General features: G+C 47.5%; 1 protein-coding gene across 1 annotated transcript in view; it reads right to left on the bottom strand.

The window, feature by feature from the left end:
* The window catches only part of ABAT (4-aminobutyrate aminotransferase), an 87025-nt gene that overhangs the window by 25761 nt on the left and 33532 nt on the right, over nt 1–27732 (bottom strand). The window contains exons 2-5 of the mRNA XM_007188417.3: nt 10385–10499; nt 4630–4727; nt 2857–2886; nt 966–1083 (exon numbers count right to left, since the gene is read on the bottom strand). Of these exons, the coding sequence (XP_007188479.1) occupies nt 966–1083; nt 2857–2886; nt 4630–4727; nt 10385–10454 (316 nt within the window). The 5' untranslated portion in view covers nt 10455–10499. The remainder of the gene's footprint in view (nt 1–965; nt 1084–2856; nt 2887–4629; nt 4728–10384; nt 10500–27732) is intronic.

Genomic DNA, 27732 nt, shown 5'->3' on the forward strand with positions numbered 1-27732 from the left:
GTAATCCATCGACCCAAGAAACATCGGCCATCCAAGCTACAAACAGCAGCCACCTGCATGTGCCAATCAGCCCTGTCTGCCCCGTCTGCCATGCCCTCCTGCGGCAGCACAGCCTTGCTCTGGATGGCCAGGAGGTGAGCCTGGTGAGGCAGAGGCCACTGGTGCCCCTCCAGGTCACCTTTCCTGGGCAAGCCACCCCTCTCCCAGCTGCTCTGTGTGTGTGTGTTGGCGGGGGGGCAGTGCTGCTAATGGCTCCAGCGGCCTCCTTCTCTGGAAAATTGCCCCTGGTGAATGGAAGCCGCTTTGCCCGAGAGATGACGCAAGTCCTTCCCTCTGGCAGCTGATGGCAAGGATCGCCCGAGAGATGACACAAGTCCTTCCCTCTGGCAGCTGATGGGCAAGGACCGACTGGCCCAGGGGTACCAAAAGGCCAGCCTCTTTGCCTTGGCCTGGGACGGACTCTGGGGTGCAATACATGCTTCAGAGCCCCCCGTGGAATCAGGCTGTGGCTCATCTCTGGCTGAGACCTCATCCTTCTTAATTTCCCCCTGCCCTCTGCTCTCTCCCCCCCTGCCTTTTCTCCCAAGAGCTCTCCCTCAGTTAACCACTTGCACCAAATCCCTGCCTCAGGATCTTCTTCCAGGAATCCTAAGACTGCTGACATTGGACATGGGTTCACATTCTACCTATGCTTCCTCTCCAAGCTTTGCTCATCTACCTACAAAATGGGCATATTTACCCAGATCCATACTTGTAGGGTTTTGGGGAGGAGTAAATGAGAAAAGACATGTAAAGTTCCTAGTAATATACGCTCTACGAATGACTTGTTCCTTTTCTCTGCCCTTGAGGGAAGTGTCTGGCTGCGCACAAGGATGCACATCTTGGAAGGAGCGGCTGAAGTCTGGAGAGCCACAACTAACACAGAGACAGAGGCTACATTCAGGGACTGATTTGCCAGCTCTTACCTATGGGGACAGAGGAGATCTGGGAATAAAGATCCAACATCCGGTTGCCATCCACGTCCACCAGGTAATTGCCTCGGCTCTCTTCGTAATTGCAGAAAAAGTGCACAGCTTCTGCATTCTTGGGGAAAGGAGAGACTGGATCAGGCTCACTGCAATTCCTTAGATCCTCAGTCTTTCAGGATTAAGCTTGAACTGATGAAGTAAGCCATGTCCTGCCCATTTATGGACACATGGATGGGATGGTATCTGTGGGTGCTGGCAGTGTTGGATTTTTTGCCCTGCTGGTAATTACATGGGTGATTTGCTTTATAATTGTTTATTAGGCTGTGGATTTGTATTTTATGATTTTTTTCTGTATGTGTTTTATATATCACAACAAAAAAGACTGAGATATAAATCTGAAGAAGATTCTGAAAAGCTAAAATGTATATAGTAAGTCTTAGGGCCTAAGAAAACTAAAAAATATATAGTGATTATGAAAGAAATGAAAATGGTACACTAGAAGATATTCACTTTATGTACAAAAAATTAGTAGAAAACGAAGAGAGGAACAAAAAAGACATAAGACAGAGAGAGAACAAAAAATAAAATGGAAGCTGTAAATACAACTACACCAATAATAACATTAACTGTGCATGGATTAAACAATTCAATAAAAAAAAATCAGAAACCTTCAGACTGGATAAAAAGATTCAGTTATATGCTGTCTACATGAGACATACTTTAGATTCAAGAATACAAATTAGGTTGAAAGTAAAAATATGGGAAAAGATATATGATTCTCACAGCAATCATAAGAAAGATGCAATGGTGTCTACTAATATCAGACAAAATTGACTGTAAAACAAACAAAATGTTCCTAGAGGTAAAGAGAGGCATTTTATGATGACAAAAGGGTCCGTCCACTAAGACGACTATAAACATATAAGCAGCACCTGATAACACAGCCTCAAAATACATGAAGCAAAACCCAACAGAATTGAAGGGAAAAATAATTCTATAAGACTAGCGGGAGACTTCGGTACCTGGTTTTCAGCAGTGGATTGAACCAATAGGCAGAAGATTAACGTGAATACACTCTAGATCAATAGATCTCATAAACATGCACGGAACACCCCACCCAACAACAGGAGGGTACACGTCCCTATCGAGTGCATGTGGAACATTTTCCAGAATAGACGATATGCTAGGCCATAAAAAAGGCTCAATAAATTTCAAAGGATTGAAATCACTCAAAATAAGTTTCCAACCCCAATAGAATGAGATGAGATTAGAAATTAATAACAGAAAGAAGTTTGGGGGGCTTCCCCAGTGGCGCAGTGGTTAAGAATCCACCTGCCAATGCAGGAGACACGGGTTCGAGCCCTGGTCTGGGAAGATCCCACATGCCGCAGAGAAACTAAGCCTGTGCGCCACAACTACTGAGCCTGCGCTCTAGAGCCCGCGAGCCACAACTACTGAGCCCGCATGCCACAACTACTGAAGCCCACGCGCCTAGAGCCCGTGCTCTGCAACAAGAGAAGCCACTGCAATGAGAATCCTGCGTACCGCAAAGACGCATAGCCCCCGCTCGCTGCAACTAAAGCCCGTGCACAGCGACGAAGACCCAATGCATCCATAAATAAATAAATAAATAAATAAATAAAATTTTTAAAAAAAGAAAGAAAGAAGGAAAGAAGTTTGGGAAGTTCACCAAAATGTGGAAATTACACAACACATAAATAACCAATGAGTCAGAGAAGAAATCACAAGGGAAATTAGAAAAAAATGTTTGGATCAAAAGTCAGCTGCATGTTTTAAAAAAAGAGCCAGCACAGATTAAGTGTTTGTGTCCTTTGGCTAAATTGTAACAAAGAAGCAATGGAAGGATTGTTATTTCATTCCTGCTCACCTGAATTACATTCAGCTGTTTCATTAACTCCTGCAGGAGAGAAGAGAAAAGCATTATAGCAAGGACACATGCTTGCCAGAGCAGCTTAAAATCTTTCATGTTTTCCCAATATTATAAATATTTTTAAATTGCTTAATAGAATTAGTTGGCAGGAAACAATTTCTGCCAGTTAAATTACCAGTACAACAGACAGGCTGGAGGTTTAGAAACTTCAAAGATAACAGTCAAATAAACTATTTAACAAAAAAATTTAGGCTGAAGATATTTATCTAATGTCCAGAAAGGCATGGGCTCTCTTTTTATTTAGGGGTAAAAAAGGCTTTAACACCCCATTAGGAAAATAAAATTAACTGAAAATAGAAAATTTTCACATCAAAGAACCATTTATAATTATAATCTGAACATCCCACTTGTACAATTACACATAGAAACTGGGAATTACAAACTAGTGGTTTTACTATTACAAGGATTTCTTCTTTAAAAACAAGTCAACATAAAGTAAACTTTAGCAATTAGTGTCATAAAACTATGTATTTCCACGTAAAAATACAAAATAATATTCATGACGAGAATATGAAATTTATTCCAAGTATTTTACTATTATTAAATTAAAATCCACCCCTCCCCAATAGAAATATGCATGAAAAAAGTCTTCTTTTGTCAGCAAAAGACTACGCAAAATAACTACAATCATTTATATCGGTACAAAGATTTCTGGATTTATTAAATAGTTTCAATGACAAAAGAGACAGCTTTTGACTTAAAAAAAAGACACTGTGGATAAAATCTGCAAAATATGCAAAGAAAATAAATTTGTATTAAAAAGGTTTACACTGTTATTTTTTAGGTGCAAACATTAGAAACAGTATTGCACATTACAACACAGAATCAAAGTTAACCAGCCTTCCAAAGTGTGTTGTATCCAGGTTTTGTAGCTTCTTTGAGGAGAAGCTGCAACACCCCTCACTCATCTGTGTTTCTTCCATCTCACAGGCTAACATCAATTCCAGGGATTCAGAGCTACCCAATGTCTCTCATACACCACGTACTGTCACCCTGAGGGCTTCTCTGTACACCATTCCCCTTGCCTAGAACAGAATGCACTCCTTCATCCAGTTCCTCCTTGTGGCCCTTTAAGATCAAGCTCAGGGGGGCATGTGCTGTACATGTCCTGTGCCATGTCACATCGTCATGTTCCTTCACTGTTGTTGGAATGCTCTGCCCCAGCCCCTGACTCTGGACTCAAAGCAAGCCATGCAACTTGCTTTGGCCAACAGAATGAAGTGGAAATGATGGTGGGCCAGTGTGGAGCCTAGCTCAAGAGACCTATAGCAAGCTCTCCTCTTCCATCACTGTGAGAGCAAGCTCAGCCTGGCTGGCTGGAGCATGAGAGGTGCACAAAGCAGAGCCAAGTCACCACAGTGACCCAAGACAAGCCTAGCCAATCATCCCTCAGGCATGTAGATGAGCCCAGGAGAGCTGCCTACCCAACGGCCAGTTAACCCTGGATGCATGAGCAACTTGTATGCTGCTGAGGTTTTGTGATTGTTTGTTACACAGCATTATTGTGGCAATAGACAACTGACACATCTCCTCTGAGAAGACTTCTTTGGCTTCTTATGAAGGAATGGCTTGGTTTAAGGTTCTGGATCTCTAATGGTGAACTCTCTGAAAGCAGCTAAGGATACGGGGCCCTCAGCTTGGCTGTGTTCTTGCCCCATGGACACTTTTTGCTCTTTTCTGAAACACACCATTCAGCTGTGCTCAACTCACCAGAGATCTAGGCCCTGGGACTTCCGTCTTCATCAAAGGCCCATCATAATCAAATTCAATGTCGACTTTGGCTGCGGCCTGACTGATGTGTCTGGATCCTGCGGTAAACAAAGATGGTGAGAACCCCTGGGGACAGCAGATGTGAGACTCCTGCCCTTATAACACCCGATGTCCCTAACAGAGGCAGTGCCAGGACCTCAGCCCCATCCCCGCCAGACTGCCCCAGAACTCTGAGTGTGGCCACGTGGGCACCACAGGAACCCTGAGGACTTAAAGAAATGGGAAAGCCCGGAGCCAGTGAAGCTGTAAGCAAGCAGCATGCTCACGTCCTGCTGGCGTGAAGATAAGCTGATGCCGGCTTCCTATTCCTTTCGAGTGAGCAATCTCAGTTTTTAGGATTCATCCCAAGAAAATAACGGGACCAGTGCACAAAGATATCGGTTAAAAATATTGGGACTTTCCTGGCGGTCCAGTGGTTAATACTCCATGCTTCCACTGCAGGGGGCATGGGTTTGATTCCTGGTCGATGAACTAAGATCCCGCATACAGCACAGGGAGGCCAAAAGAAAAAAGAAAAAAACCAAAAACACACAAAAAATATTTGTCATAGTATTGTTTCTGACAACAACAAAGAGGAAACAACCTAAATGTCCAACAATGGAGATTTGCTGAATAGAATATGCCATATTCTACCACTTCACAGACAGTGGAATACTGGGAATATTATGTACCCATAATAAATATTATCCAAATTTTGTAAAAAATTTAATCTATATCCATATGTATATATAGACCTGAGTTTCTCAGCCTCGGGCCTATTGACGTTGTGGGCTGTGTCGTTCTCTGCTGTGGGAGCTGCCCTGGGCGCTGTAGGGTGTATAGCGGCCTCCCTGGCCTCCACCCACTAGATGCCAGTAGCACCCACCCAGGAGTTGTGCCCCTAGTTGCATCAATCAAAAATCATCCAGAAGAGAATAATCAAATGTCTAAATTCAGGTGGTCCTCACTTATAGAATTTTTTGGTTAAAAAATATTTGGGGCACAAGTCATTTGCTTGAAACTGAGTTCACATTTTTTGCATAGTAATAAACTTGTAGAGGGTTAAATAAACTCGAGTTCCCAGGCTAACCTCACAGGGCTTTTTAGCTCAGCATCTTGCTGAAATGAAGGGTAGTTTCAATCCCAAGTCTCACTGACCCCTAAGCAAAAGACCGCTGTGTGGAATCCAAGTGTGTAATGATTTATAATCAGTAACCCCTAGAAATCCTTTGAATGTCCCTGTTCATCTTTTATCTTCCTGGCACATATTTGGTGGTTGGAAAATACGAGTTCCTCTTACATGGGTTGCCATACTTGCATCAAACTAGGGAATCTCTAGATGCTTCATATAAATCATATGTGTGATCTTATTTTATCTTTCCACAACCCTGAGGGGTAGGTTGTTATTGTTTGCATTACATAGGAAAGGAAACTAACAGTAAAACATGCTAGCATCTTTCTCTGTTTTCTCTCTCTCTCTGTGTCACACACACACACACACACACACACACACACACACACAACTTGCCAAACTATAAAAAGCCATATTAGAAAACATATTTAAATTCATTCTTAATTTTTCATAATTGCTTTGAATATCAAAGAAGGTTTCTGAATTAATTATGCAATAAAGTGTAGCCCTTTGAACGTAAAATCCAGTTAAAATCCAACACTACCCTTATTTTGAGGCATGAAGGTACCAGCTTTTATTATCTTTTGTTTGATCTTACAATGAAAAGGGAATTCCCATTTATTCCATTAGCAGAGAGTTAAAGGTCATGGAACACACTGATGACTTTTAAGAAAACTGTAAACTCTTTCTCTCTTCCAGAGCTCAGGGTTACTGGTCAAGACTGAGTCCAACTAGACCTGCATTCAACAGGGATGCCTATTTGGATAAAAAGAGCTCTTAACCAGTGCTGGTCTTGCTTTGTCTCCAGCAAAGGGGGAAAGTGAAAAATTTGTAAGTAGTAAATTGTCCTCTCATGAGGATACACAAGTCCTCCCTTCCTTTCTCCAGAAAATGTCTTGACATCGCATTGTAGGAATCAGACTTCTTGGGGGTTGGAAAGCGGGAATATCAGGAATGTAGGGAGTTAGCAGTGGGACCTGCAGCTGAAAGAATCCTGAAGACAGGGAGCGTGTGGGGTCATGTGGAGTCATGGTTATGAGGATGCCAAGGCCATGAGTAAACAGGACTGGGAGGTGGGGTCGGGGTAGGAGCTAGGAGAGGCAGTGGATAGAGGGGGAGGATCCTTCCACTGGGAGCAGAGATCAATGGGGCATGAGGCAGGGAGGCCATGGCCATGTGCAAGGCAGATGGGTCTGGGTCAAGAACTGCACTAGTTCCTACCATGTACCAAGTCTTTGTGGGTGTGGATGGAAGAGGGCCAAAACTTCTGGGCAGAAATCCTGAAAATCAGAGTCTGGTGAGTTTTTTGGCAACTGTGCTATCGGAAAAAGGAAGATGGGGAAGCTAACACAGATTCAGTCCCTACTTTGTGCTATGCAGGCCCTACCTAGGCAAACGCTCACCTCTTGTTTTAATTAATCCACAACCTTTTTGTGAGATGATGTTATCCCCATTTTACAGATGAGGATCAGAGAGGTTAAGCAACTTTCCTGAGGTCACACAGCTAGTGAGCTGCAAGGCCAGAATCTGAATCCAGAATACTTGTGCTTTTCCCACTATATCTCAATTTTGATTTTTTGTAGAGGAAAATAACCAAATACCAATACGACAAATTTTCTCTTGATGATATATAATGACATAAACCACAAAAAAAAGAACAAGATTTAAATTGTCAAGGAAGCCTTTTCTGGGATCGCTTATACCAAGTTGCATGAGTAGATGTCCATTTACTGAGCACTAATGGTGAACATACCAGGCATTATTCTGAGCAATTTACATGGATTACTGCATGTAATGCTCACAACCCCCTAGGTGGTAAACGTTATTATGATTCTCATGTTAAAGAAGACACTAAAGCTCAGAAAGGTCAATTAATTTGCCCAAAGTCACACATCTGTTGAGTGGCTAAGCTGGAAATCTGTCCGCTGGACCTCTCCTTTCCCGGATACTGTGAATGTAACTCATGTATCTTCCATTTCATCTAGTGTGGGTCTTTCAAATGAAACGTTTGCAGCAAAACGACTCACTTCCCCAGAGGCAAATTACTATCAAAAGTACAAGGAAGCCAAAAAATGTTTGAATTAATATTGAATGATCCAGCATTTTCATTCATGAATAAAGCAGCACGCCCAGAAGGCAGGGGTGTGCCCTGACACACAAGACCAGGCATAGTGGGTAAATCCCGCCCAGCCCTCTGTGGCCATGCCAATCCACAGAGTCATTTTTTTTTTTAATTAATTAATTAATTTTATTTATTTTTGGCTGTGTTGGGTCTTCGTTTCTGTGCAAGGGCTTTCTCTAGTTGCGGTGAGCGGGGGCCACTCTTCATTGCGGTGCACGGGCCTCTCACTGTCGCGGGCTCTCTTGTTGCAGAGCACGGGCTCCAGACGTGCAGGCTCAGTAGTTGTGGCTCACGGGCCCCGTTGCTCCGCGGCATGTGGGATCTTCCCAGACCAGGGCTTGAACCCATGTCCCCTGCATTGGCAGGCAGACTCTCAACCACTGCGCCACCAGGGAAGCCCCACAGAGTCATTTTTTAACTCTAAACTGTAAAAGCAGCCATCCAATGTTTTTAACGTCCTCTTAGTCTTCTACTGAGAGTAATAAATGAATGTCATTTTCCCAAATAGCAAGGGTTCTGTACGTGAGCCTGGCCAAAATCAAGGTCACGTTCAACTGGAGTTGTTTGCTTTTGTTTAAAAACAAAACAAAATACCTTATCCCTCCCCTCAACTGTCCACCCCACTTACTCTTAACAAGGAAAATATCAGTAAGCAACAATGAAAAAACAAACACGTCTAATTTCACCACCCAGAGAGAACCATTCTGCTGTCTGGTCTCCCGGTCTCTGTGCTCTACTTGCTGATATAAGATGATAAACGCTTTGCATGATGCCATTGGGAACACTGTCTCAGGCCATGAACTATCAGCATGTTTAATGGCTTTGCAGTGATCCAGTGGGTGGAGGCACTGCACGGAAGCATCTGAACACAGTGAGGGTGGTAGCAGCCTTTGGCTCCCCACTTGGGCACCCTCTTCTCTCCCTCACCCTGAGGGAAGCAGCTGCCGTGTTGTGAGCGGCTGCATGAAGACTTCCACGTGGCACTGAATCCAGCCACAGCCACGCGAGTGAGCTTGAGAGTGGATCCCTGGCTCCCCCGGTGAACCTTCCCACAGGACCACAGCCCTGGTACCAGCTCAACTGTGCCTCATGAGAGACCTGGACCCAGAGCATCCAGCCAAGCCACCCTGGATTCGTAATCCACAAAAACTGTGAGATAATAAACATGCATTATTTTAACCTGTTACGTTTGCAGGTATTTGTTATATGACAATAGATAATTAATATGTAGTTAAGGGTGTGGGTCCTGGGGCAACCCGGCTCCGCTCAAAGCCTGGCTCAGTCCCTGGCAGGCTCTGAGACTCTGGGAAAGTTACATAACCTCTCTGAGTCTCAGTTTGGTTCAGAGCAACATACCAAGGTCAGTTCCTCAGTTGTGACAAATGCATCCTGGTGATGTAAGATGCTAACACTGGGGAAAACTGAGTGAGGAACATATGGGATCTCTTTGTACTGTCTCTGCAATTTCTCTGCATACCTAAAATATTCCAAAAGAAAATGTTTATTTAAAAATAAAACCTGTGGGAGAGGAGAGAACATTCCTGCTTTTTGTTCCACTCAGGATATAAACACCTGCAACATTCAACATGCAAACCAAGGCCTCGGCCAACAATTTGTCTTCAGAAGGCAGACAGGACTGACAATAAGAAGGAGACCTTGTGACAACAAGCACGGGGCTCTGAAAACTGGGGACAGCCTGGAGGGGCTGGCGTCCAAAGGAGGCTACTACAAGCCTCCCTCTCCCAGAGCCGCTGGGAGGCACGTGGGGGAGTGATGATGAGAACCCAGCGTTTGGAGCCGGACTGACTTGCATTCAAGGGGCTGCGTGACTTTGCTTCCCTGAGCCTCAGTTTTCTCATCTGTAAAATGGGATTCACCCTTTCCTTCCTCATTAGACTATAGGGAGGGAGGTCTCCTGAGATCACGCGGGCAGGGTGCTCACTTGGCTACACTGAACTCAGCGAGGCAGAGAGAAATAGAAGCATCTGAGAGAGACCATGGCGGCAGAATGAGCCAGTGCTGTTGGCCGGTTGGGTGCAGGGTGAGTGGAGGTGAGGAAGAGGGTGGGGTGGACATGCCTGGGATGGGGCCTCCCATCCAGTGCCCTTGAAGCTTTACAAGGACTTCTGTAGTTTTCTTGTTTCTCGGCAGTAAACCCAGCCATGTGTTTTCTCCAACAATCCCTATGCAGCCAGCTGGGCCCTTCTGGCTGCTGGGGCCACCGCCTCCGTGCCCGCAGAGTGGCTCCAGGATGGATCAGCTCCCTGACCACTGCCGCGCTGTCCACCCGGGGACAGGAGCACATGGTGGAGATGGGAGGGGTGGCGATGGGGACAGTTTTATGGGGGTGGGTGGGACAGCGGATCCCTTTATCCCCAAGTATTTTTTCAGACCCAAAATCTCTAGTCTGGATTGTGTCTCCCATTAGGGCCAGTTCTTGCCGAGACCTCCCCAGGGCTTACCGGGCACGAGCAGGCGGTAGTTGTGCTGGAAGCTGCAGGCCAGCCGCCGGGTGAGCAACATGGAGGCCATGGTCACCTCCACCGGCAACAGAGACCCCTGTCACACGCTCCTGCCCTGAAAGAAAACAGAAACACAGAGTCACGCCAACAAAGACCACACCCTTCCTGGCCAAGTATCCCACTCCCCACAATTTCCCCACACAGTGGAGAAGGTTCTTATAATACGAAATCCTTTGCTTTCATACAGAATATAAACTTTTTTAAAAAATAAATTTATTTTATTTATTTTTGGCTGCGTTGGGTCATTGCTGCACGTGCCCTTTCTCTAGTTGAGGCGAGCAGGGGCTACTCTTTGTTTTGGTGCACGGGCTTCTCATTGCGGTGGTTTCTCTTGTTGCGGAGCACGGGCTCCAGTCATGCGGGCTTCAGTAGTTGTGGCACGCAGGCTAAGTAGCTGTGGCTCGCAGGCTCTAGACTGCAGGCTCAGTAGTTGTGGCATATGGGCTTAGTTGCTCCGTGGCATGTGGGATCTTCCCGGACCAGGGCTTGAACCCGTGTCCCCTGCATTGGCAGGTGGATTCTCAACCACTGCGCCACCTGGGAAGCCCAGAATATAAACTTAAAAAAAAAACTTATTGACCACGTGACTTGCAGGATCTTAGTTCCTGGACCAGGGATTGAACCCAGGCCACGGCAGTGAAAGCTTCGAGACCTAACCACTGGACCTCCAAGGAATTCCCCAGAATATACACTTTAAATCAAAGCCTGTTCACATGTGTTTTCATTTGACCTTGTAGCCAGGTAGGATTATTATGCCCATTTTCTAGATGGAAAAACAAAGAGGGGACAGGGTTGGCTTGAGAGCTCTCTGTAGGTGAGCTGGCAAGCTCAGGGCATCATCCACCTGGGATAAGCAAGGCAGGCCTGTGTTCTACACGATGGAAAGACCCAGAAGGACGAAACTTCACAGCAGATGTCATGATGACTGCTCAATGTGGGAAGCAGGGAGCTCCCTTTGCCCTGTTCACATACAGAATATCGGTGGTTGGGAATCCTGCAGACCCAGAGGCATATCCGGGGGCCCATTTTGGGGGTTGTACTTCTCCCGAGTTTGTTCTGGACTGAGAGTGGTCCCCGGAATGTGGGATTTTCAGTTTTGAAACTGGAACAGGCCCAGAACCCAGTGGATAGTTACCCTACACAACGCCAGGGAGTCAGGTTCCCAGCTCCCACTTTACAGGTGTGTTGGCTGATTCTCTCCAGATTGCTCCTAAGCCCTCATCCCAAATCCCAGCGCCCAGCTCTGTTAGTTGCCTTTTGCATTGTGGGCCTGGAGCAAAGCTCCCTCCCCCATTGTTTATTTGCTTCTTTTTATCACCTCTCCCCCCTCCATCCCCCTCTCCCCAGGCCACCATTCAAACATACTCTCTGTTCATCTTTTTGTTTGTGGGTCTTCTCACTAAATACAAGCTTTGTTACTTAGCATGTGTATTTTCCTTGTGTACCTACAATACTGGATATAGACCTGTATTGTTTCTCAGAACAACGACAGACGCATTCACTTCTCATTATTACTGTTTCCCGAGTCCTTTCTACATGCTGCCCACTGTGCTAAGCACTTTACATACAGTATTATTAACATTTATTATTATTATTAACACCCACAACAATGCTATGTGATCCCCTTTTTACAGATGAGGAAACTGAGGCACATAGATGTTAATGGCGGATCTGAAAACAGAACTCAGCTGTCTGAGTCCAGGGTCAGCAAACGTCACCATTCACCATTCTCAGAAACTTCTCCCTCCGTCTACAGGGGTGTAGACATGGCAGCCAGGTCTGTTCTGTGCGACCCAGGCCCACTGGTCATAGCTGACTGGTCCTGGCTGGGCCAGAGTCCTGGGAGCTGCTGGGTCAGCCACTCTCTACCTTGTAAGAGGAGCCGGCGTTCAAACACGGTCTTTTGTTAATTAATTAATTAAGTTGGCTGCGCTGGGTCTTAGTTGCCGCATGCGGGATCTAGTTCCCTGACCAGGGATCGAACCCAGGCCCGCTGGATTGGGAGCAGAGTCTTAACCACTGGCCCACCAGGGAAGTCCCCAAACAGGGTCTTTTCATGGAGAAGAATGTGGCCTTTGCACTAGAGAGAAGCAGCCACAGGAGAGAGAAAGTGGGTCCTGCATGTGGGGGACTCCCTGGTTCCATCTCAAGCCTGCAGCTCAGCTCGGCCATGAGTGCAGCACCTACTTCTGAACCTGAGTTACCTTCCCCGGTCGGGGGTGAGTGGGTGGGGGCAGGGGAGAGCCAGGAGTGTTACGCTCAAAGGTGTCCCTCCACGTGGGAGGAAACATCAGGAGTGAGGGAAAAGTGTTCCCATCCTAATAGTGCCTTGGTAAGAAAGTCCAGAAAGCCTCCCCCTTCCCCACTTTTCTGGGCTTGCTTGCATTACTTTGAATGGATTTCTGTTGCTTGCAAACAGAATCCTAGCTAACAGCATGGTTAGGGCGTCAGAGCCCCAGATTTTGGGAGTGCACTGGGAATAATAATGCCTCTTCTGGGACTTCCCCGGTGGTCCAGTAATTTAGACTCCGTGCTTCCACTGCAGGGGGTGCAGGTTCGATACCTGGTCAGGGAACTAAGATCTCACATGCCACACGGCGCAGCCAAAAAAAGAAAAAGAAAACGATAAACAAAACCATAATAATGCTTCTTCTACTCAGCACTGCAGGTAGAGCAACGCCCTGCAGGGTGGCTAAGGATAGAGACTTCTGGGCCGGCGAACCTTCTCTCCCGGGGGATCGGGATTCCTCCAGGGTGGAAGTGACTATTCTGAAGGGTACTTTATGCCCCTCGATCTGCTCAACCAGCAGTAGTGTACCTCTCCGTTTCAGAGACCACGAGATGGAAGCTCGACGACGAGATGGAAGCTCGGAGGAGTTATGGTATTTGGCTTTGGTCATAGGATTGCTTCGGACTGCCTGACCCCAAACCCTTCATTACAACATCGATTAAGTCAGTGAATAACAAAACACCTACTGTAGAAGCAACGGGGCTTGATGAATACAAATGATCTAGTTCAGAGAGGAAATTTTGTTGCTTTTCACCTGAGAAAATATTATTGAGAAAAGCATGGGCTTGGAAGGTGAGACCTTAAATTAACTGAGAAACCAGACTCTTTCCTTGATAACTCAATGCATATTTTGATCTATTCCAGAACAGCCAACTCAATGCAAGCCTGTTAATTTTTAGCAGCCTGGTAACTAGGTAGAAAGAGTAGTTGCTGTCTCTCATTTAAGAGCATTTGTCTCAAACAGGAGCACTTAAGACTCCACACAGTTCAATTTCCATTAGACGTGTTTTTGAAAATGCGAGAATCTCGGAGAGCTAGCATATTAACATTTGAATGCTCTGCAAAAGTGAAAGTCACATCTATACACTTTCAATTACAAAATGTCACACTGGGAAATATATCTCAGTGACATTTCAGTGGCCCGCAGTTGAAACTGACCTTATAACGAAACCTGATCTCTATCAGACGTTAGTTCTTAGCACAATATATTTCCAACAATCAGAAGAATTAATGTCATTCATTTACTGTCCCTGGCCCACTAATTCAATCAACAAAATTAATTAGGCACCTGTTTCAGGCAAGGCACTGCATTATTTAGACACAGGAGAAAAGGAAGATGGATAAAATGCTCCTCTCTTTCTGAAGCTCATAATTTAGTGTCAGAGGAAGGAAGGGGAGAAAAATGGGAGAATTTAATGTAGTAGCTGCTTTACGCATCATGTTGATAAATTCTTAAAATAACCTGGCAGAGTATGCAGGTGAAAGAATTTCCAGTTCACTGTCAACAACTAATTCTGTACAAGACAGAATGGAACCCTGACTTTTGCTGGTATAAGCAAGGTGCCATGGGAACAGAGAAATTAATTCTGGGTTGAGGGGTGTGCTGCCCCCTGAAAGGCTGCGAGATTTCAGAAGTCACAGAAGAAAGGGGAGGTAAGGCCTGAGCTAATGCTCGGAGGCATGAAAGGACATGGAACGGCCAAGGATTCAGGCAAGAAATCACAGAGCGGTGGAAGGGAAGATGAGGGGCAGAAACAGCTGATGGCCAGATGGAACCCTCTGGAGACCCTCTCAAGGAGGGAGAGTGCCAGCTGCTCTAGTCTTATCCGGAAGGATCCTGTTCAGCCAAGTCCCAGAGGACAGGGAGGGAATGAGTACTCAGCATGTCAATGAGACGCTGGGGTCATTGTTGAGCTGGGGAGGGGGGCTTGCTGGGGTGAGCTGAGTGGAGGGCACCAACCAGGGTGGGAGTTGATGGCAAGGAAGCAGCCAGGGACCAGCTCCTAAACCCTCAGCCTTAGAGATGGTGGTTTAAGAATTATGTGTTCCTCAAAATGTTAAATGTAGGATTACTATATGGCCCAGCAATTCCACTCCTAAGTATACACCCAAAAGAACTGAAAATAGGAATAAATACATAAACACGCATGTTCACAGCAGCACCATTCACAATCATCAAAAGTTGGAAACAACCCACTGTCCATCAGTGGATGAGCAGATGAACACCATGTGGTCTGTCTACACCCGGGAGTATCATTCGCCACGAAAAGGAAAGAAGCACTGATACAACATGGATGAACCTCAAAGACATTATGGTAAATGCAAGAATCCAGACGTAAAAGGTCACATATTGTAAGATTCTGTTTATATATAAAACTTCCAGAATAGGTAAATCCAAAGAGATAGAAAGCAGATCAGTGGTTGCCAGGGGCTGGGAAGAGAGGATAGTGGGAGTGACTATTGAATGGACACGGGGTTTCTATTTCGGGGGATGAAAAAGTTTTGGAACTAGATAGTGGTGATGGTTGTACAACATTGTGAATGTATTAAAAGGCACAGAATTGTTCACTGAAGATGGTTGATAGTTAATTTTGTTGTGTGAATTTGACCTCAATAAAAAAAGAGAATTGTTGAGTGATCCCTCCTCTTTCACAGAGGGGAGAGAGAGGACCAGAAAAAGCCATAGAGGGGAATGACACATCCTGATCATAGAGGCCTGCATTTGAATTCCTGCCGCTACAGGCTGTGTGATCCCAAGTTGTCATTTGACCGATCTGCTTCATTCATTCACTTAGCAGATGTCCCTGTGCCCCTGTGATACGCCAGGCACCGTGCATAGGCACTCTGATGAAATGCAGGGCAAGACCCAGCTTAAAAAGAGCTGTGATAGATTAGTGATGTCTGTCACGTGCACCGTAGTAGTGCAGTCGTTGATTCTAGAGCTCTGTGGTCTGAGATCCCTGGAGGTTTCTGGGGTCACTGAGGAAAGGGGACAGCCTACAGGCAGACTCTCCCTGCAGACTCACTCTGGGGCCCCTCAGATGCAAGTCGGCCACAGGGGAGGCTCCCTTTCCCGGGCGGAGACCCCAAAGCAGCAACAGTGACAGCAGAGAGCTGGGTGCCCAGGGGTCTTGCTGGGGGCCAGTCATGCCCGTCTCTCACCTGACGGGGCAATGATGTCCTCAGGGGGTTCCTGGCTTTCTCTCTTCCTCTCCTTCTGTTTTCTAATTGGTTTCTGACCTTTTTAAAGGATATCTCATCTCACATCACTCTCCTGCCTAAAACCCTCCAATCACACTTAGAAAAATGCAAACCCCGAGAGAGTGGGGATGGAGTTTTTCCTGTTCACCAGGTACCCGGAGCTCAGCACAGCTCCCGGACTCACCGCACTTGAGCTGTGAAAGGCAGACAGTCCCACACGCCTTTTAAGGTAGATCATATTTAAAATTAGCGAGCAGGTCTGAAATTTGTGTTAAAACAACAATTTAACAATAACATTCCCCTCCCCTCAAAGCTAAAGTCACTGTGTCACTGACTGTCCACCACAGCCCTTGTTTGGCTTGGGCACAGAAGACACATCACTCTCCTGGCCTCGGTTTCCTCGTGTGTAAAATGTAGGTGTTGGATCATATTGTTTCTAAGGTCCCTTCTGACCCCGAGAAGCATGTGGCGAGCTGTTTACTGAGAATTCCTGGCAGCACTGCTCCCCACCCCCACTCTTACCCCAGAAGGGGTCCCAGCATCACCCTGTTCCTCCCGCCATGCCCTCTGCAATCTGTGGCACATTTGGAAAAAGGAGGAGGTGGCCTGAGGGATCCCGGGCCTGAGGGGGAGCTTTCTGAGCACCAGCACACCCTGAGGCTTGTGACCAAGGCGGGGCTGGAGAAATCCCAGACTCTGAATGGAAACAAGCTGGTTGCAGGCACCCCTGGTCCCTAAAATCCCGTCTCCCTCTGTGTTTTCCAAGCCTCTTCCCAGCATACTACTTCTCCCTCACATTCTTAATCTCGTACAACATGTATTTACTTAACGTACTTCTTGAAATCAACTTGCTTTATATCTTTTATTTTTTGTTTAACTTTTTGGCTGCACCGAGAGTCACCTGGGATCTTAGTTCCCTGACCAGGGATCAAACCCGCACCCCGTGCATTGGAAGCTCCGAGTCTTAACCACTGGACTGTCAGGGAAGCCCCGAAATCAACTTGCTTTCTAAACTTTATAAAGCTATTTTCCTACAACCCCTACTAATCACTCCCCAGCCCCTTTTCCTCAAAGTTTCATCTGGGGCAAATAAAGGTGATGGGGGAAAGAATGTAATAAAATCAAGACAGGTTGTTAAATTAAAAGCTGGATGCGGTTGACTGCCCAAGGTTTCCGGCCTCGGCCAGGCCCTCTCTTTTTGCTGGGATGGAGACCACCAGCTCTTAGACAGGTGTTAAAGGCGGACAGGAACTTTTCTCCTTGATAGAACCTAAAGAGTAATTTCAATCAATCAATAAATTAGACAGAATAGGAACCATCAGAGTACAGGGCAGATGGGGGTGATCTTTGTTTCAGACACCCGGAGCCCCTAAAATAAATGCTGTTTCTTACTGTGCGTTTCAGTCAAAACAAGTTGAAACCCTTGGGTTCCCACCCACTGCTCCCTATCCCTTTTCCTCTAATTAAAATGCTAATTAGTTCTCTCTGCTCCCTCTTATCTGCCTGGTGCAACTGAAGGGTGGGCAGGGCTGGGAGAAAGCAATGTTGAAATCAATAGGGGGAGAGGAATTCAGGTGAAAGGGAAAAAAAAAAACCTTTCCAATTTGCTTTGGAGGGAGAATAAAAAGTCAAAAGTACTGGTTGCTGGATTTTGTTTTTAAACATCTTTATTGGAGTATAATTGCTTTACAATGTTGTGTTAGTTTCTGCTGTATAACAAAGTGAATCAGCTATATGTATACATATATCTCCATATCCCCTCCCTTGCTGTTTATGGCTCACCTACTGTGTGCCCTGTATCTTCTAGATTACTTTTCGTATCCACCTCAGGTGACAGGCTCAGAGGTGAATGGCTTCCCAAGCTCAAAAGCCAGTGATTTTGGGTTCTCAAAAGCCAGTGATTCTTCCCCATGCTGCTCGTGAGAATCAGGGGAGCTCTCCACCTGCGACGCCCACCCCTCCCGCCCTGGGCACACCCACGGATCTGACCTGGGCATTGGTGAAGCTCCCGAGGCAGGGTTGGAACCGCCTTCCTAAGGGGTAAACAGTGGACCCTGCACTTGACCCAGGCCTGCATGGCCCCCAAATCCTTGGAAATGGTTTCCGACTTTGAAAGTTAAACATCCCACAGATGAAAAATAAAAGAAGAAGATCAAGGTGGCCCTTTGGGGAGGTGGTATGCAGGGTGTTTGATGTGAAACCAGCCTCTTTTGCTTTCTGTGTGACCTTGGGCACCTTAAGTAACCTCTCTGGGCTTCAGTTTCCTCCTCTGTAAAATGGGGACAATACCAATTGCACCTAACTCATGGACTAGCAGAGGGTAACTGAGACCTGGGACTCGGGTCCCTGCTGTATCCCCAGCCCCAGTGCCCGGCTGAGAACAATCATTGAATAAATAATAAACACTCCAGAACCGTCCTACGAAGATGGACTCATCTCTCCACCATGCTGCCTCCCAGGCCCTATGAACACCAAATCTTTGCATGTGTCATTAGCTAGAGATAGATGCCCCAGACCTCTCTGAGGCCCCGAAGATGCTCTTTCTCATTCTTCTATCTGCTCTAGGGACAGAGACAAAAGGGCTGGCAGAGGCTGGGGACATTCCTTTCCCATCTGCAGCCCTAGCCGTCGGCTTTTCTGCAGACTCAATGGGGACACAATGACACGTTCAGCTAAGTGGGCCTCCATTGTCAAGGCCAGGGGTCGCCATGGCAACCAATAAAGCCAGAGCCCTGGCCTTTGCAGATGGCTAACAGGGCCCCATTCATGGGCCTGTGACGGTGGCCTTGGGACAGAAGGTTTTATCTCGGACCTGGCTTCCCTCCTCCAGCCCCGACTCCCATGACACCCCCTCCCTGGTTTTCTCCGCAAAATAGACCCCGGCCCTCCCACCCTGCACTCATGATTTCCTTTAATAACCTGCCTCGTGGAGCATGATACAATCGTCAGTGGCTTGTATCAGGAGAGAGGAATATTGTTCTTAGAAACAGGCAAGTGTTGACTCCTAAGACAGACTAAGGGTTCATTTGAGAAAGTAACGTGAGCCAGAAATTGGGCCCAAATGTGCTGTCTATTAGCTTGATGACTCTGGGCAAGTTGCTCAACTAGGGAATTCCCTGGCAGTCTAGTGGTTAGGACTCTGCGCTCTCACTGCCGAGGGCCCAGGTGAGTGCCTGGGGTTCAATTCCTGGTCGGGGAACTAAGATCCCACAAGCTGTGTGGCATGGCCAAAAAAAAGAGTCGTTCAGGACTTCCCTAGTGGCACAGTGGTTAAGAATCTGCCTGCCAATGCAGGGGACATGGGTTCAAGCCCTGGTCCAGGAAGATCCCACATGCCGTAGAGCAACTAAGCCTGTGCACCACAACTACTGAGCCTGTGCTCTAGAGCCCACGAGCCACAACTACTGAGCCCGCGTGCTGCAACTACTGAAGCCCGTGCGCCTGGAGCCCGTGCTCCGCGACAAAAGAAGCCACTGCAATGAGAAGCCTGCACACTGCAACGAAGAGTAGCCCCCGCTCACTACAACTAGAGAAAGCCCACACGCAGCAACGAAGACCCAACGCAGCCAAAAACAAATAAATTAATTTAAAAAAAAAAACATTGCTCAGCTCACCAGGGCCTCAGTTTCCTCATCTGTAAAATGGGAAGAATAAAACCTACCCATGTGGTCACGAGGCACAGAATTTGGTTCCGGCCAACTGAAGCCTACACACAAGATGTAGAAGAGAAGGCTCCTCTCAGGCCATGTTCTCAGTTTCCAAAGACCCCTCTACTCTGTAGGGAAGGTATTTCTTCTACAGCCTCAAGTGCTGGGAGGGACAATTTGCACATGCAAATCTCTAGCTCTGCTTGAGCCTGAACATCCAGCTTCCAAGAGACAGAAGCTCGTCTGCCTCAACGTCTCCCATCCTCAGGCTTCTGTCTCCCAGTTCACCTGCCTGCCCCAGCCCGCCAGGCTCCATCAGGAAGAATAAGGTGAACTTAAATCATGCATGCAGGCAGCATGAACACGGCATCACTAGAACAGAGTGAAGGGAGGAAAGAACAGACAAGGCTTCAAATCCAAGTCCTCTGAATGGGAGAGACACAGGCTTTATTCTGGGAGCAGGAAACAGGTGGAAAGACGCGTCCTGAAATGGCTGGGCTAGTTTTGGATTTCCAACCCCACAAGGGAGCAGGAGTGACAGAGCAGAATCTGGGCTGGGAAGGATGCTGTGCCAACACTGAACAAGTTGACCCAGGGCAACGTACGGGCGTCTGCTCAATTTCACAGGTGTTTACGGGGCGCCTGCGCTGAGCCGGCACGTGCCTGCAGAGTGAGAACGTGCCCTGCTCTGTCCTCAGGATCCAGTGTTCCCAAATGGGGGGCCAACAAGCAACAGATAAGGTCAGCGTGATGAGAGGAGACATGCTTCCTGTTTAGAGAAACCAAATCATTTTAAGGACTCCAGGAACTGCTAAGTATGCAAATACCACAGTGTATAACAAATGAGCCATTTATTTCCTTCCAGGTCTGCACCGCAGGCAACTTGGAAGCACTTTTTTGGTGATCGGAGTTACAGTGTGTGCCCGACAGTATTCCTACGATCCCTTGGAAATATCTTAACTTTTCAGAAATTCAAAGGATCTTTCACTGATGCGTGATGCAGGGTCTGCTACGATTCAATGAATGAATCCCTCCTGTGCCAAGCGTTACTCACACTATCTCATCTACTCCTGGAAGGCAAAATACTACTCTCCCATTTTTCAGGTGAGGGAATAGGCTCAGAGAGGTTTTGCCACTTGCGCAAGGACACAAAGCTGGAGATAGTGGAGCTGTGTTAGAACCACGGCCCTCTGCACTTGAAGACTAAGATCTGGGTATATTACCAGTTTGGTGGTTGGGATCCTTACTCAGAAAGCTCATCAATCAACGGAGACCAACATACATACACCTCCTTTACAGGGACAAAAAACTTCAACAGTTATCACTGTTTGCAGCCTTCCTGAAGACTGTCATCTCTTCTTTTTTTTTTTTTTTTTTTTTTGCTGCACCTTGCAGCACGTGAGATCTTAGTTCCCTGACCAGGGATCAAACACACGCCCCCTACATTGGAAGCATGAAGTCTTAACCACTGGACCGCCAGGGAAGTCCCAAGACCTTCATCTTTTAGCCACACACTCGTTTCCAACCTCAGCCCACACGTGGCACCTTCCCTAAACCCCAAAGCTTGTCCCACAGTCCCTTCCAGGGTGCAGAGGCCCAAATTCCACGAGGCGCCCCATCCCACCCTATGGCATGTAAGGTCCTTGGCGTGGAAGAAGCAGCATCTTTATGACTCCATGGCACTTAGGACAGCTCCAGGTAACAGAGAATGCTAACTGCATGTTTTAAACATCAATATGTGACCCAAGAGTTTGCCTACCTTTTCTTGCGTCCTAATTCTTCTAGCCAACGCTTTAAACATTTTGGTGCAGGAGAGACAGCGAAGGGGAGGGGAGGTCCAAGGATAGAGTCATGAAAAAGCAGCCGATTCACCGCCTTCTGAACCAATCAAGCAGGCTCACCCCTTGCTGTTGATGTGGCACAATGGCCATCAGTCATATGATCCTGGCCAAACAGTCAGGCCTTCTGGATGGCACGTGTATGTTGATTTCCAAGATCCTCATGCCAGCCTTACCTGCCCCCCCCACACCCGCCCCAAGATCTGGCGGCATCTGAGACATCAAACGTAATCTGTCCGTTTAGGGAGTCTTCCCACGGGACCACAGAGGGCAGATGGCTGGAGCCCTTAACCCTACAGCTCCCAATGCCTTGTTTAGCTTGTTTATCGAAAGGAGTGGGCCCCGGAGGACAAAATATAGCACCAAAGAAAGAGCTGGGACATGAACCTGGGGAAGAAGGCTGATTATCAACATGTGAGGCTGGAGCATTGATCTAGTGCAAAACATCCATCACTTCCACGGTGTTTTGTCCACACAGAGCCAGATACGCAGAGTAAATAAAACTGGCATGGAATATTTCCTGGTTGGCATCCTCCCTGGAGGGGAAACCCACCCAGATGTCCAAGCCTCCCCGGGTTTCTCTCATCAACAGCGTTCTCTGCCTTCCCTCCTGTTGAGAAAAATGCCTCCATTTTATGGCTTTTTGATAGTTTTAGGAAAACAAACTTGCTAATTAAAAAAAGAAAATCTCTAAAATGATACCCCTTGAGACATGTACAAAACCCCCAGCCATCCTCCAGGCAAAAAGATAAGGCTTTCAGGAACGAGTTGAGGGCTTTCTATTGAAACCATCTTATTTTTTCACATTTCTTAAATGTGAAATGCCCCAACATTCCTTGGCTCCTTGCTACCCCCAGGATCAAGCCCAGCTGCTTGGCTGGGTACCCCCTGCCCCCAACCTGTACGTCCTGCCCTCTGGACGCCGACCTGCACATACTCTGCTCTTTGCTGCCTCCGGGTTGTCACTCACATGATCCCGTCTGTTGGAATGTCCTTTCTGCCCCTCCTCCTGTGCATATTTCCTTACTTCTTGTGTACCTTTTCAGAGTGGCCACCTCCGGCCACCTACTCCAAGAAGCCTTCCTGATTCTCAATTCAGGGTTAGATGCCACTCATCTGTATTTCTCCAGCAATCATTCCTTTTTTTTTTTTTTTTTTTATTTTAGGGGAATTCCCTGGCGATCCAGTGGTTAGGACTCAGCGCTCTCATTGCTGGGGCCCGGGTTCAATCCCTGGTCGGGGAACTAAGATCCCACAAGCTGCATGGCATGGCCAAGAAATAAATAATTAAATTTCAAACACACAAGATGAATCTGACTCTACCTACCACCTTGTTCCAACTGTCAACATCTGTCATGTTTAGATTAGCCACAGATTTATACGCATATTCTTTTCCTGTTCACCTGTACTGTCTATCTGTTCACATCTCTGTCTCTGCCTTTAGCCTGTGAGATTCATGTATTCACTCATTCATTCACTCACAGGCCCGCCAGCAGGCACTGCTATGTCCTGACTGCCTATTGCCTGAAGACACAACACTAAATCCTGAGGACCCAGGTGGGATGGTGGGACCAGACAGCAGAGTCCCCGCATTCTGTTCCGGCGGAAGAGACAGACAACAACTAAGTAAACAAGGAAGATAATCTCACATCGTGATGAGGGCCATCAGCATCACCTGACAGCCATCGACCCATCTGTCTCATCACCTCCAGCATCGAGCGCCATGTCACAGGCAGAGAAGGCCCAGCAAACATCTGTGTGCTCCCAGAGCTGGATGCTCCGAGCACAGGGTTCCACCGAGGCAGCCCGGGTTCTGTGGTCACCATGGCAACAGTCCTTCCCTTTCCACCCCCTTGGAAGGGGGCCGTGGATGGGGACCAGGATGACTGAGGATCTACCCCAGCTGCTCCAGACTGAGATACAGCTCTCCCCCGCACCCGCTGGCCACCACAGTCTGCTCTCAGGATGACTTTTCAAGTGTGAGAACATCTGGTTCACAAAACCAAAAGGCCACGAGTGAACTGATAAACACTCCCTACCTGGGTTCTTTCTTGATCACCCTGAAGAGTCACCCCCATAATGTCAAGGGGTGAAAGCAACACAAAACAGACAAAACACAGGAGGCTGCTTCCAGCCCTCTGGGACGGACTTTGGAGGCTCTGGTGAGCTCGTGGGCTTATGGGCTCTGACTAAACGTATGTTTCCCTGGAGGTCTTTACAGCGCACCTGAGTAACTCGTTCCCAGGCGAAGGCAGGAGGGCAGTTCTGTTGGGAAGAGGTGGGATAGGGAGGCCTCTTATCATACCCCCCACCCCAAGATCTCTGCAGTACCCACGAGGGGCCACCTGCGCAGAGGTCAGCTCTAGAAAGCCAGGCCTGGGTGCAGAAGCGAAAGACCCTCCAGGTTTCTCCATCACTGGCTGAGGCAGGGGTGCTGGGATTACAAGAATAATAGCAACAGCAACAACAGTATTTAGTGATCACTTACTTCGGGCCAACCCTCTTTTAAGCTTTTCCATTTTTAGAACAATCCTCTGAAGCAGTTACAATGATCCTCCTCTCTTACCAACCCCCGCAAAAAGGGGGGGATGGGGTGGAAAATGGAAGCACAGAGAGGTTAAGTGACTTGCCCAGAAACACACAGCCACTAAGTAGGTAAGCCAGGATACAAGCCCAGGCTGGCTCTAGATCCAGTGCTCTTAACCTCTACACCACAGTGAAGAGGTGAAGTCACTCAGACTCAAACTGGAAGTGGGCAAGACTGCTGAGTTATCCTTCGTAATTTCACAAGAAGGGTGGCAGTGGAGCAGTGGCATCATGTGGGTTTTGGCTGGGGCAGGAATCTGGCTCTCCCTCTGTTTTCTCAACGGGAAAATGGGTATGATAGAGTTCCCCCATCCCGAGGCTGCTCTGAGGATTACATGAGGCAATCCATGTACTGAGCTAGGCAGAGTGCCCAGCATGTGGCCGGTACAGAAAAGATGCAAGCATAGCTCAACAACCACCCATAATCCCAGAACCACCAATTGTTAATACTTGGCCACATCTGTACCTATCCCATCTATTTATCAGTCCATGTATTTATTATCTCTCTTCTGGATTCTTTGAGAGATAGTTGCAGACATTGTGATATTTCATCCCTAAATCCAGCCTGTATAGTCTGAGAACAGGGACATTGTCCTATATAACCTCAGTACAAATTATCTGAGATACAAGGTATTTCACCTTCCAGAAATTCATCATTGACATAATAGTATTATCTAATAGATTCTGTATTCAAATTCCCCCACTTGTCCCCAGAATGTCTCTGGCAGCTGTTTCTGTTTTCCAGGCTCCACCCCGGGATCACTCATCATTGCATTCGTGTGCAAGGCTCTTTCATCTCTTTTTAACCTGGGACCATTTCTCAGCCATTTTGCTTTTCATGCCATTGACATTTTAAGAGTCTAGGCCAGTCGCTTTGAAAGTCTTAATATATATATTTTTCTAAGTCCTTGTAAAATAAACTGTAGCCCATGGGCAAATGGAGAAAGTGCCCTATAGGGTAGAGGTACAGGGGGTTTGGGGGCGGGGCAGAGGAGGGCGTACAGCATTAGCTCTACCTGGGTCTAAGTACGAGGTTTCCCGGAAGCAATGACAGAATATGTTTAAAGGTGATTTGAGCTTTGAGCAGGTGGACCAAGGTGGCGGGGCCACTGCAGACAGAGGCCATAGTGTAGGGAACGAGAGTGGCATCTTGGAATTACTAGTGGCAGCAACGCCTCTGAGGGTGAGAGCACCGCACCGAATAAGCAGGGTCTGTGCCTGCGTGGACTGGAGCCTCCCTGAGGCTGGTCCTGGTCTCTGGATCTGTCCTCGCCTCCAAGATGCCAAGGGCACTGCCCAGCCCACAGGCAGTGTTCATCCAGAGCGACTGGCCGCCAAGCTTCCCACAAGTTCAGGGGCAGGCAAAGCACAAAGGATTCCCTTCCAGGGGTGACGTGGCCTCCTGCTCTCACGCACCAACTGCACGATCTTAGATGGCGAGTCACCAGGATTCCCACATCTTGCCCTGCAAAGGAAATTTCCCCTTCTAAACCTGCTTGCCTCTTGCTGCCTCTTGGGGCTTGGGCCACTTTGGTCAAAAAATTCAAAATGGACTTTTAATTGACGGTGGAAGTAAACCATGTGAGGGGTCGCCATCCAAAGTTTCCTCACGTCTCCTTGACTAATCCCTCCAGGTTGTCAAGCAAAATCCTTCCGTCTTGTGGCGGAAGAAAGTGAAATGCCCCCTGATGGGGCCCCGTGAGCCTTCCATTCCCCCCAAGTTTCAGAGAGAAAGGTGTGTGTGTGTGCTGTTTTAACCCTTAGGACAGAAAGGAAGGATCTCTTTTGGGGGTTTGAGTGAAAATGCCCTTTCAAGGTGACCCACACTTCATTTCCTGGGGCCAGAAGGCAGATGCATGTAGGAAGTGGTTCTGCCAACCTACTGATAAATGCAAATTCCTTACTTATCATTTTAACATCTGTCTTTATTTTGTTCCCACTTGAAAGGGGCCCATACTTTAAAAAGTCAACTATACTTCAATAAAAAATTAAATTAAATAAAAAGGGGTGGGGCTTATCCTGCTGTGCTCTCTCCACAAAGTATCCTTGAAAAATCTGTCATGTAGGTTTGTGTGTCCTTCAGACAGAAAGTCACACACAGGCACACTTGTACACACACTTGCACACAAAACACCACAGATAACAGTGACATACCTCCACATGTCAGCAGATACATGCAAACACATGGACACACACACACACACACACACACACACACATCTGCACTCACAGTGCCTGGTCGTCAGGGTCCTGCAGCAAGCCCAGCTCCCGCCTGCTTAAAATGCCTCCTCTATGCCATCCTGCAGAGTCCCAGGGACGCGGCCAGCTGGTTCATCCTAAGAGGTGCCACCGGGTACCAGCTCCCCCCTCGGGAGGATGCTCCAGACTCCCAGGCCGTCCGTCCCCAGAACATGGGCTCAGATACTGGAGGGAGAAAAGGGCTCCTCGGAAGCAAAGCAGATTTGGAAAAGGAAGCAAAGCAGATCTGGAAAAGGATGCGCTCAGCTGGTTCCCAGCAAGTGCTTAGAGGGAGAGGGATGAGGAGGAGGGATGGGGGAGGGCGAGAGATGGATTCAGAGAGAGAGAGAGAGAGAGAGAGAGAGAGAGCGCTTTCCAGACAGAAGCAGAAAGGAAAAGATCCACACGAAGCACCTGCTCTGGGACTTTCTGAAATAGACTGTTTTTCTCCCCTTGACCCTTCCGGGGATCTCTCCCTAGATTTGTCTCTAACAGGCTCAGGAATTCCTGAAGCTACAAAGCAGAGATGCAAGGCTTCAGATTCCTAAATGGCTTCCCCAGGACCCGGTGGCGGTGGCAGCAGATCCAGCCTGTGAGGAGGCCACAGCCCTGAGGGGCTCTGAGGGGCGCCAGGTCATGTCCAAGACCTCCAGGGGCTGCCGGGCTGCCCTGTCTCTCCCAGTCCCTCTGACCCCCTCTCTGGGCGGGGTCTGCGGGATTACTCTAGCCTCCCCATTATAGACCAAGCTGGGGTCAATGCCTGTCCACAGGGGGCCCAGAAGAGGAAGTGGGAATGGTCACAAGACGGGGAGGGCAAGTGGTGGGCGGGGGACACAGAGCTTTTGGTCACATGCTGCTCATCAGTTGCTATGACGACGGCAAGGGGGTGGGGGCACCCAGACTGGAGGCTGCAAGAGAGACGAGTTGGTTCTAAATCACCGTGACAGCGCTTCAGTTGAGCTATTACGCCGTTGCCGTGGCAACCAATGGGCTCAAATCGCAGAGGAAATCTATAATTATTACAAGCCAGATACCGGCGAACTTGGCGCGGTAATCAGCATGTTGGGGCAATTCAACCTGAACTCTGGGGGTGGCGTGGGGATCGCTGACCCCCAGCCCCCATCTCTGGGTAGAGTAAGGCCAAAGGAGTCTCAGCAAGGCAGATCTGTTGATGCCACAGAAAGGAAACCTGGAAGGATCTTTTGGCCAAATGAAGAGTAAACATTCGGTGAAACCACATGAAAAATGTCAACATTTGACCACTGAAAAACATTTCCCCTGAATTTATTATGGAAATTTCCAACGTACACCAAGGTTGAATTTGACATTGAATACCTGTCCCTCACTGCCTAGCTTCTGCTGTTAACATTTTTACTATGATCACTTTATCACATATCCACCCCTCTCTCCATCCATTAACCCTCTCGATTTGTTGATGCATTTCAAAGTAAATTGCAGACATCAGTACCCTTCCCCCTCAAATACTTC

The sequence above is a fragment of the Balaenoptera acutorostrata genome, chromosome 15 (genome assembly GCF_949987535.1).
Source record: "Balaenoptera acutorostrata chromosome 15, mBalAcu1.1, whole genome shotgun sequence".
NCBI lineage: Eukaryota > Metazoa > Chordata > Mammalia > Artiodactyla > Balaenopteridae > Balaenoptera > Balaenoptera acutorostrata.